General features: G+C 38.9%; 1 protein-coding gene across 3 annotated transcripts in view; it reads left to right on the top strand.

The window, feature by feature from the left end:
• The window catches only part of EPB41L4A (erythrocyte membrane protein band 4.1 like 4A), a 136,100-nt gene that overhangs the window by 107,477 nt on the left and 16,473 nt on the right, over positions 1 to 12,150 (top strand). For all 3 annotated transcript variants that reach the window (XM_072030686.1, XM_038170744.2, XM_038170745.2), the window contains 3 exons: positions 2,392 to 2,505; positions 4,334 to 4,381; positions 7,514 to 7,591. In XM_072030686.1, coding sequence (XP_071886787.1) covers positions 2,392 to 2,505; positions 4,334 to 4,381; positions 7,514 to 7,591 — 240 coding nt within the window. The remainder of the gene's footprint in view (positions 1 to 2,391; positions 2,506 to 4,333; positions 4,382 to 7,513; positions 7,592 to 12,150) is intronic.

The raw sequence follows: 12,150 nt of genomic DNA, 5'->3' as shown, positions 1-12,150 counted from the left end.
TAAAAACTAGGAAAGTATGAGTGTATGAGTAGGAGGAAGTGGTCGGTGGACAGGTGTCATCAGTGGCTTTCCACAGAGATCTGTTCATGGACCTCTGTTTTAGAGTGCATTTGTTGAAGACCTGGAAGAAGGGTGAGATGGTTTGGTGATGGGACAGAATTGTTTGGGATAGTGAGACTGAAAGTTGTCTGTGAAGAATGGCAGGAAGACCATTAGAGTCTGCTTCATGATCCACTAAATGGTGGATGACATTGAGTTAGTAATTGTAAAGCAAGCTTAATGGGAGTGAAGAATAATCATAGATTTCCAATTAAAATGAGGTTCTGCAGATTTTTGAGGGATAGCCTCATGAAAACACAACTCAGTAGCAGTCAGAAAAACAATTAGCAATTATTAGGAAAGACACAGTGAAGAGTACAAGAGAACAGCATTCTGACATCAGAGAAATTTGTGGATTACGTATTTTCTGCATGAATTGTTAGTGGAGCTCTATGTCCTTACCTCAGGAAGAGAAGACTTTCAAAGGGGCAGCAAGGGTAATCAAATGTATGAATGGCTATACATGAAACCTGTACTAGGAGCAACTGCATACACCAGAATTACTCAGCCTGGAAAAGAGATCATTTCAGGGGTTGTGCTAGAGATCTAGAAAATCATGAGTAGTACAGAGGAAGGGGATAGAGATTGGGATTGTATTTTTCCAGTGTAAGATCTTAGGATCTTTAGGTGAAGCTGGCTGAAGGTGATTTAAATGCACCGAGAGAAGGAGGACAGTAATCACTTCCTGTGAGTAGGAGACCTGTGGTGCTCCTTTGCAAGAAATGGCAAAAGTTAACAGGTTCCTGGGAGAAGTTGGGCAAGTGCATGGAAGAGAAAGCTACTGAGAGCTGAAGACAGAGGTATAACATCCAGTTCAGTCAGTACCCTAAACTGGGAATAGTGCAGTACTGAGAGAGCACCACGGATCTGCCTTATGTGTTAAACTTCTTGCTTTGTGTAAGTGGTTGCTTATGGCCACAGTTGGAAACAGGCCACTGAATGAGGTTTTACATTGGTGTAATCCTGTACAGTCCTGCTTTCATGTGATATTCAGATCTATACATGGTGCATCTTCTGGGGCCTCTGGTCCTACTGCAAACACTGAGTTTTCAGAGTAAGGACAAAGCAGTGTGCAAATATTTTGTTGCTAGGATAGATGTTTGTTTGTGATGTTTAAAGAAGAACTGATGTCAGCTTGTCACAGTATAGCTTCATAGTTTAAATTGTTCCCAGGATAGAAGGAGCTTTGACTGCTAAGAGCCAAAGAATGATAGGACTGAGTTTTTACAAGTCCATCTGTTGTAAAGAACTACACAGTTTTAGACACGTAAGCAGGCTGCACGTATTGCATATTGCACAAAGATTTTTGCAGCTGCTAGTAATAATTTTCCGCTTTGAAATTCATTCTTATTGAGATGAATTGTCAACTTTTTAACTGTGCAGAGCAGCATTGTAATCAGCAGTTTGGGTTTTAGGAAAGCAGGAAGAAATACCTTTAGCTGGGATTTGTTGAGAATACCATATTTATTGGATAGCTGTCCTGAAAAGAGCTAAGTATCATCTTAATCATGAGTAAAAATGTATTGCTGAGTTTAGCATAGCTGTTCAAAAAGTTCTGGAACTGCTACTGCATCAATGGACCACCTTATAGTAGCATAAACCATCGCAAACTCTGTTACGCTGTTGGAAGTGTTTCTTACATTTCTGTAGAAAGGCAAAACAGAATAATCCATACAGGAATTTGAGAACCACAGTGCAGCCTACTTCTAACACTATAACAGCCTTGGGTCCCATCCAGGCTACTTCAGGCAACATGAAGCTTGAGACACCTCCAAAACATTGGCAGAGGCTTGTGTGGATGAACAGCAGAAAGCTGGAGCTAAAATTCACACTCCAGACTGCTAGCTCTGTAGTGAAGATGTATTCTGGGATATGGAAATTGTTTTAGGACTTACACCCACAGAAAAGAATACAGGTGCATTTGAATGCCTAGCTCTGGGTTGTATAAGTCATCCTAAAGCAGTAAAATTTTATTATGCTAAAAGAACATATATATGCTTGGTTCTACATTTTGTAAGCTTAGAGCTGTTACCTTCGCAATGATCTGTAGTCCTTGTTCTCTGTTTTCAGTGTTCAGTGTAAAATACTTATTCCTGGAAAGCAGTACTATCTGTATTTACATAGCATGCACAAATGCGTGCACACACGCTCTCTTGCACATACATACATAGCTGAATGCAGGTATGTGAGCATGAGCCTTCTTGTTATTTTTGTAGACAGAATCTGGGTTAGCTGTCTTAACTCTCCTGGAAGTTTAGAAGTCAATTGTTTGCTTTTCATTTTTAACTCTAGTGGGCTGTACAATTCCCCCAGTGACCGCAATAAATCACCAAAGTTTCCTTACTCTCGGCGACGGAACCCATCAGGTGGCAGCGAGAATGAGTCTGGGCAGCCAGTCCGGAGGAGGTAAGAGCCCTGAGGCTGCTCAGTGTTAGTTTAGATCACAGAAAGCTTGTGTTCTTGCACACTCCATGTTCAGTAAAGGCTCCTGGGTCCTGGGAAAAGGGGTACTCTAGGGGCCCATCATTACTGCAAAAGAAAACTGAGCAATAATACAGGATTTGCTTTTGAAAAGGAATCTTTCATCAAGATTTTTGCTTGCCCGCTGTTCTGCATACCAGGAAAATGATGTTGAAAATACAAGAAATTACTCAATTTGCACTTGCATGATCCTTTCAGTTTCTGGAGCTCTTTTTCCCTTTCTCTTTGTAAAGAAAGGGATTGATGGATCTTGCTTGCCTGACAATAAGCTTCTGTTACAGAGCAGTATTTTAGGTATGTTTCTTTTCTATAAATGCAACAAAGATTAAATGAATGAACCATTAAGCTGGCTTTAACAGTCCCATATGTGAATTAGAATCACAGAATTGCAGAATCACAGAATTGTTTGGGTTGGAAGGGACCTTAAAGATCATCTATTTCCAACCCTCTGACATGGGAGGGAATACCAAATTACTTTACATTAGAGAGCATGCAAGTAGAAATGTAAGTATGAGTTGCTTAATGTGTTTTAATGGGTGTGTGCTGAACAGAGTAACTTAGAAAAGTGAAATAAAATGGATGGAGATATTGTGCTTTCTGTCCTGGAGTCTGTCCAAAATGTGAATCAATGACAGCTCACATTATGAAGTGATAGTTTTGACAGACTACATGTTACCTGTGTGATTGGTCCTGCTGAGAGGCTGCTTTCATCACCTAAGCTACCTAAGGTACCCTGGTCAGCTGCAGAGTATAGACAAGCATAGCTATGGTGCTGTATTCACAGTCATCCAGGACTGTCTTACGAGCCAGTACCCTGGAGCTACATTTCTTTCTGACATCTCTGATGCAATTCACTGTTTGACTTTCAAAGCCAGGGTTTGCACAAGGGTCTTTGAAGACACAGCTGTATCTTTAAGGAAATCTTCTAGATAGATGAGGAGCTTTTATATCTGCCAGGTTTCTGAGCTGCTCCAAACTTTTTATCTGCCAGTTGCTGTCTAGAAGAACAGTGAAGAAACTCACCCATCGTGTATGCTTAGTGAGCTTGTGCCTGAGTTAAAGTAAATCAGTTTAGCTCTCTTTAAGTCAACAGAGCTATGTTGATTTTCTCAGCCCCTGTAAGTGTTGACAGCAGTGTGTTTCCTGAGATGGATTTTCTGATTCATTCATAGCTTAGTTGTTAGGAGGACTTGTTGGGCTCTGTAAAAACAAAGTAATAGAGATGTGCAGAACCATCTTGAGTTTATCATCTGGGATTTCAATTTGGCTTATCGAATAAGTAGACAGGCGGTCATGCCAATAACAAGTTTTCTCTTGGGCTACCACTCCACCAAAATGTTTTTAAAAGTCTTATCTCATATGTGAGACTGTCAAGACTGACAATAGTGGGTAGATTCTAACCTAATTATGTCTTCCTGAATCTTGGTTTTATTCATGCACTTTCCTTTTTCATCTGTTTAATAACAATAGCTGTGTTGTTTATGCTCTCTTGACTGGAATTAAGAGGAAAACAGCAGGATTTGCTATGCTGGAAACAGTAGGAAACTCTAAAGGCCAGTTTACCGTGCTCAACCTTGCAAGTCAGGCTTTTGTAATGGGAGCTTGAATGGGATCATACCTTTTAAACTTACTGTAGAGTTGCCCTGAAAAGTTTAAAACAAGCACATCCTATGCCATACTAAAGATGGGAACTTTTGTGTATTCATGTTAAGTGACCCAGTAGTTTTTCACTGAAACTTCCTTAATATTACAGGAAAACCCAAAACTGTGGTGAAGATTCAGAGTTAAAGCAAAGGAGAAGGTAAATATAAAAACTATAGCAGTTATGAAATTATAGCAAAAGTACTAATCATATTTTAGTTCTCTGTAAAGCCTCCCTTCCTTCATTGTCCTCTGTCCTCTTGAACGTCTAAAATGCTTATTGTGTTCCATTCATTTACATTTTTCTTTCCAATGCTCTGTAACATAACTTAATCACAGCACAGATCCCTACAAGCTACCTTGCACATTATTACTTCTTACCATAATAGAAATAGTTTGTGGAACTTTAGTAAAGGATTGTCTGCAGCTTGAAAGTCAATTCCAGAAATCTGAGCTCTTGGATTTTGCATCTGCAGTTTTTGTTTTGAGTTCTCTAGCCTCCCAGACCACTTAATTCATCTGTTTTGAAAGCATGTGCATTGTCATTTGAGATTAATCGCCCTGCAAAAAGTGGATACAGAGGCATATCCCTTCTGCTTAAACTTCATAGTCTTCTCAGTGTGTATTAGACATTTTTGCTGAATTTCTTTAAGCTTCACTTCTTTTTCTGTGCAATTGTGTCTGGATGTCACACTTCCAATTAGAATGCTGGTGCAAATTCATACCTGCCCTTCCACAACTTCAGCTTTGGTCAGATATTTTGCATCTGAAGTTCTCCAGTACCATATCTGCCTGCTTTGATTCTGTGCTGTGCTTCTCCTTGCTCCTACGTTCCTGTCCTGGCCGTTGGAAAAGGGACACAGTGCAGTTCATTTTGATGTCTGAGTCTCTTGAAGACTGCAAAAGAGAGGAGGCACTCCCAGGATCTGATTCACCACTCCAGCATGGGAAAGGAGCTCTGGCAGAGACACAAACATCTCAGGGACAATCACAGGAAGTCAGGGAAAGAGCTCATGTACTTCGCACCTGAGATAACAGATTATTTTTTGAAAGGATGTAACCAGTCTGTCAGTGATACACCCATGGTGGAGGTCCAGAACATAAAGCAGAAAGTATTTAGTTGGCATCTCAGGTGGGAACCCCAGTACTCAGAAGGGACCTCTTCCTGAAGGCTGTACACGACAAGTGTACAGATTTGTTATTGTATATAGGAATAGACTTTCTCAACTTTCTCACGGTTTGACTACCCCCCTCACATTTTAATCAGAAAAAAAGACTGCACCGGAGTATGAGCCCTCTCTGTCAATTGTTTCTCTGAAATAACAATCCTACTCCTAAGTCCCCTGCTGGGCTGTGTATGTTCTGCCTCTCTTGCATAACTGATTATTCCTTCTTTCTTGATCTACGTGCCAGACCATGTATGTATGCCACCCTAAAAATATCAAATATGTTATGTGACCATGAGAAAAATCACGAAACTTCCTTCGTAATTGTTAGAGATCAAGATTATCTTGTGTTCCTGCACCTGACTTTAGTAAATCATTATTAAAAAAAGTATTTTATTCACTTCAGTAAAAGCTGATATGCAGTGAAAGATAGTGTTCTGACAGCTAGTACGAACAAGGTGCCACTCAGCTGGCAGTTCAGCAGTCCTCCTGTCTCGCTGTAAGTGCTTTCTTGACAGGGACACAAGGTAATTTGATGTGCAGTACCCAAAAGGTGGATCAGATTTTCATTCCTGAAAAGCTAGAGAAATATTTATCTTGATTTTGAACAAATAGGGTGTTTTATCTTAAAATTCTCCTGCTATGCTTTTTTTTTCTTCTTTTTTTTTTTTTTGGAACTTTTTAGGATAAATTGTTTAAATCAGAGCGGGGAAATACTTGAAATGTGGAAGAACAGTGTTGCTCTGATGACCAGGAAGGATTATTATTATTTTTTTTTTTTTTAAAAGTGCTGCTCTCATGTTGATGTTGAGAGTCAAGATTAGATGCTATATGATATCTGATAAAATTTGGGGTTGTTTGGAGGGGAAGAAAAGAGGTACATAAGGTCTACTGCAGTTCTAGTGCATGTGTTGCTCTCTGAACTGTCTGAATGTGCTTGAGCTGGTATCTTTTGAATGCTGTCTTTTAATCTTTCCTTCCTTCAGGGTAACGTTTTTCTGTATTAATATTGGTAAACTTTTCCCTTTAATATCACAGAGAAACGTGTCTTTCTTGAGAGGCTGAGAGCAACAGGACACTAAACAATGGTCCAAAGGTTTTGATGAGAGTGCCAGTTTTAGGACCAAGCCCAGTGGTATGGTAATAGAGTCCTAGTTTCTAGGACCAAGGCCCTGACAGCTGGTTTGTCTGCTCCAAAATCTTTATCAGTGATAATCAGGGATGTAAAATTTTCAGGTAGCAGGCGCCGAGCACTTCTCAGTACTGAGAGGAGCTTGCCTGTAGGAAGGTGCATCCCCATTTTCTTCTTGAAGCTCAGCTCTCAGTCTTACCTGTCTACTTTTGTTTCAGCCTGTTCCACCAGTCTTTTTCAGTAGTAAATAATCAGAGCAATAAATGTCACCTTACCATTTGAAGCTCCACAGTCAGCTGTAATACAGAAGTAACTGCTATAGTTCTTTTTTCCTCACATGATGCACCATCTTTGTAGCTGTGCCTGGGGTCATCTCATAACTGTGCCGATACCAACACCTGCCGCTCTGTGCACTTCAGCCTTTCAGTATCTGTAAAGATCTGCAAGAAACTCAGTGTTAGTGGTGTTTTACCCAGACCACCAAACACTCAGAAAATGATTTGAGCTTATTAGAAGTTAGATGTGAATAGAAAAAGACAGATCCTGTGAGCATTTTTTTTTTTTTGCCTGCAAAATCAGAATGGCTGTGTAAATTTCTGTCAGGTGTCTCACAACAGGGAATAAGAAATGGACCATTATACATACAGTTTAAAGGCAAAACATTCTACACCTCAAAGAAACATTTTACTGTGGCATATACCCAAAGAATGCTGAGAGATAAAATAATTCTTAAAAACACAGTGCAATGATTTGAAAGGAAAGGAACACTCACCTGTCACTGCATTCTGGGTGCACTACCTTTGAAGCAGTTATTTCTATCAATTAATAAGAAAAAGATACTATGACTCTCAGGTGTAGACAAGCCCTGTAGACTCCTGTAATTCTAATTTTCCTAATAATCTTTTCAGTGTTGTCCATCCCTTGTTGAGAACGTTGTGCTTCTGACATGTCAGTAGATAAATTGATCTTTAAATCTTGCTTTTCTTCTCTCTAGATCGCGATCTCGTTGTAACACCAGTAGTGGCAGTGAATCCGAAAATTCCAACAGAGAACATCGGAAGAAGAGAAACAGGTGACCATTGTATAATTTAGAGAGAGAAACATTTAACACAAACAAATGGAAAATGGACTTTCCTGAGATAACCCTAATAAAAAAATAATCCTTTATACATATACTGTTCTCCTGAGGCAACTTAAGGTTCTTGCTCAAATAAAAAGAAAGAGAATTGCCAAATCACATATACACTATAAGTATATGTAACAAATCCACATTCTCCTGATGCTTGGCAAGATCTCATTAATGAACAGCAAAATCAAATACTGGACATATTTATAAAAGGCTTGCAATATTAATGCACATAAAGGGGATAATGGCAATGATATGATTTTCACAGCATGTACGTTAACACCTGAAAAATTTCAAATGCAGATTTTTAGCAGAAAATATGCTTTTGAGGCAAATTGACAAAATAGTTTTTAATGGATCAGAAACTTTGTGTTGTTTTTAAATGTACTCACCTCGAGTACTGTGTCTCACCTCGAGTACTGTGTGCAGTTCTGGGCACCACAGTATAAAAAGGACATGAAACTGTTGGAGAGTGTCCAGAGGAGGGCTACGAAGATGGTGAAAGGCCTGGAGGGGAAGACGTACGAGGAACGGCTGAGGGCACTGGGCCTGTTCAGCCTGGAGAAGACGAGGCTGAGGGGAGACCTCATCGCAGTCTACAACTTCCTCGTAAGAGGGTGTCGAGAGGCGGGAGACCTTTTCTCCATTAACACCAGCGACAGGACCCGTGGGAACGGGGTTAAGCTGAGGCAGGGGAAATTTAGGCTTGACATCAGGAGGGGGTTCTTCACAGAGAGAGTGGTTGCACACTGGAACAGGCTCCCCAGGGAAGTGGTCACTGCACCGAGCCTGACTGAATTTAAGAAGAGATTGGACTGTGCACTTAGTCACATGGTCTGAACTTTTGGGTAGACCTGTGTGGTGTCAAGAGTTGGACTTGATGATCCTTAAGGGTCCCTTCCAACTCAGGATATTCTATGATTCTATGAATTGTGTAAATATTTTTATTTTCTAAAATGCAAAGTGTGGGCCTGAACTCAAAATGTGTACAGTGCCATTAACAGCAGTTAATATTAAGTGATGCTAGCAAGTTTTGTTTTTTATATTCTGTTTTTCTTGTTGCTGGTAAGAAGTTGGTATAACAAGTGATTTATTTTAGGAAAAAAATCTTTTTTTAAAGAGCCATATTTATGTTGCACTTGTGATAACACCTTCGGAGTGTTACTCAGATAAGCAAAAACTTATTTTAAAAATACACATATAACTTCTTCATAATGCATAAGAGAACTCTAACTGGACAAAAGAGGAATCCTTTAATAGGCAAGTTTTCTAAATAGCTGTCTGCACGGGCTGCCATAGTTCCCCACTGTTTCACCTGCAATACTATGAATGATAAATTATTTTCAGATGTTTCAGATATTTCAGATGTTCAGAAGCTCTTAGAAATAATTATGTGCTAGATATGTTGAAACAGTCCTTCAGAAACATGTATTTTAAGCATAACTTCCAATAGTTACAGGGGTTCTGTAAAATCAAAGACATTGGAACGGACTGATACGAAGAATAGCTGAGCCTTGAGATTTCTTTGGCTTAAACCAGAGCATTGACACTCAGCTAACAGTAAACTAGTGTGCATGGAAGTTTTGTTTTCCAGCTGAGCTCTGAGGTTTGAATGAAATGCTGAGCATATTTTCAGTGATCAGTAGGTAAACAGTATTTTGCATTCATTTCTCATAGAACACACTTGTCAGCTTTTTTCTCCTGTGAAACTTCTTGCTCTGGGAGTTTCACAAGCAAGTAAAGGAAATTAGAGACTGACCACAAAAATGTTTTTAAGAGCTTTCTGCATTATAAAGATTGAATTATTGGAAGGATTTAGTAGTGCTTATTGTTTTCTGAAGAATAAATGGGCCTTTACCAACCTTTCTTCTGTTTGTGAAAAAAAAATCTTACAATTAAAGAGAATAATCATTTGTGTAGATGGACATGTATTTTTATTTTATTTTATTTTATTTTATTTTATTTTATTTACAGTCTCAGAAATGTAAGATACATTTAAAATATTAATGCTGTATCACATCTTGCTCTTTGGTGGTCACTTGAAATCCAATCAGATCAAAAGTCATCAGTGCTAAAGTCAACAAGCACTTAAATAAGCGGAAGTTCTGATACTTGTTCCCTGTCAGCAGGTACAGGAAAACCACCCGTATAATGAATTCCTGCATTTTGTTAGCAGCCAAAGCAGGAATATAATAAGCTGAAAGGGCACAGACACTGAGTGACTTTCCGGTCAGCAGTGGTGAGCCAGCCCTAACAAGATTAAATGGGACAATACAGTGAGGCTCCCAAGTACTGTTACTCAATTTTATCTCTTGCATGGATTAATACTAATTTGTTTCCAATTATCATAACTGGCTTCCTGGCAAAAGCTAACACAAAATTTTAGAGTTGTATTGGAATAAAATGACTGAATACTCGTGTTATCCAAAAGAATCTGATTCTGACAATAGAAGAGTAGAATATATTGTTCACATGGGAAGAGATCACTGAACTTTTTATCAGATGAAAACAAATTATCACAGAAAAATGGAACTGCAGGTGAGACCTATTAAAGGGAAACCAGTAGAAAAAGATTAGGGGGAAATTTGTTACTTAATCTCAATCAGTCTTTGAGGTTTCACTCCAGCATATGAATATTTTATGCTAAGGAAATATTTACATTATGATGAAGAACCTACGATGAATGTATTTCTGTCACAGAAGAAATATGTCTTTTTCAAATGCTATGGTCACAATTTATTTTGTGGATATAAATATGTTATACTAGTAAACAAGATGTACTGAAGTATAGTATTCTGCTTGACTAAACTTAGAAGATCTGTTACATTAAGATCACAGAATCACAGAAGGGCTGAGGCTGGCAGGGACCTCCAGAGGTTATCTGGTTCAACCCCCTTGCTCAAGCAGACACCTAGAGCAGGTTGCAATGACTGGAGCACCTCTCCTATGAATACAGGCTGACAGAGTTGGGGCTGTTCAGCCTGGAGAAGAGAAGGCTCTGGGGAGACTTTAAAATGGCCTTCCAATACTTAAAGGGGGCCTACAGGAAAGGTGGGAATGGATTATCAGGCCAGATAGTGTCTCTGCATTCCTCCCAGATTACCTGTCCCTGCTTCCAATCTCTATGCTTCCTTTTTGTATGTGAGTTTTTGGCAGGAGTTCCTTGTTCATTCACACAAACCTGGCATTTTTCCTTACTTTCTATTCACTGGAATGGGCTTCTCTTGAACTTGGATGAGGTGATCATTGAAGACAAATTAGCTTCCTTGGGTCTTTTTTCCTTCCAGGGTCTTATCCAACAGTACTCTTCCAACCAGATCTTTGAAGCAAAGATCTGCTCTCTTGAGAGCAAAGTCTGCTCTCTTGAATTATGCTATTGTGATCTTGCTTTTTGCCTTCCTCCCAACATCAAGATCCTGAATGCCACCATCTCATGGTCACTACAGCCAAGACTGCCTTTCACCTTCACATTGCCAACAAGCCAGTCATTATTGTACACTGACCATAAATGATAATTATATGCTGAAATAATTTGAATGTAATTTCAGGAGTCAAGTTGCTTGGCTTAAGAACTAAGGGAATTTATCATTGGGTAAACATAGCTTGCTTTCATATTACCTTGAAAAGGGGAAAAAACATCTCCACATCAATAGATGAGTGATAATAGTCTTCTAGCTTTCCATTTTACCATCACATACAGTCTTTCTGCAGACAATACCCAGTCTGTCACTGTGATAGCCATTGATCTTAAGTCAATTTATTTCACATGCCAGTGAGAACAATTTTCTTTCTATAAGGCATGGATCAATTTGTTACTATGTGGGAGCAAAATGTGAAAAAATAAATGGGAACTTGTAATGGAATTGGAGTACAAGGGCAATGTTTCTCTATCAAAAGTACTTTGAAATAGAAAATCAGATTTTGAGTTAAATTTCTTTACAGTTTTATATGGGTTGTCAATTCTGTTGTTAGAGTGTTAAAGATTGTGCCCCTCAATAATTATGATTTGATCATTTAATCTAAATAATGTATTCTATGTAGACGCTGTGTTACCTTGGTCATCCTTTGTATAGTTAAATGTGAGCATAGTACCTCTTTTTGCAGCTGCGAAATTAAAACCTTATTGCTTTGTATTTCCATCTAACAGAGTTCTGCTGTGATACAGTGGTACTTTTTAAGCAACAGCCGTATGTGTGAAGCAGTTGATACTGTTTACACCATGTGGGATGATTGCTGTCTCCACAAATTGGATTATTCAGTATGAAAATCACAATTCATTACTTGTTGATGTGTGAGTTCTTCTACAAAAACCTTAGATGTTTATGTTAATCCATGCCACCAGATTACAGGTTTAAAAAGACCTGCTTAGAAATCAAAACCTGATATTGTCATCTACCCCAGATGGTTGGTGCCATTTAGTAGAGTTTGATGCTACAGTAGTTGGAAATGTAGCTCAAAACTCATTATGCATGTGAGAGAAGATCAGATTAAAGGAAAAGCACCAG

The sequence above is a fragment of the Anas platyrhynchos genome, chromosome Z (assembly GCF_047663525.1).
Source record: "Anas platyrhynchos isolate ZD024472 breed Pekin duck chromosome Z, IASCAAS_PekinDuck_T2T, whole genome shotgun sequence".
Taxonomy (NCBI): domain Eukaryota; kingdom Metazoa; phylum Chordata; class Aves; order Anseriformes; family Anatidae; genus Anas; species Anas platyrhynchos.
This window is presented reverse-complemented; position numbering and strand designations above follow the sequence as displayed.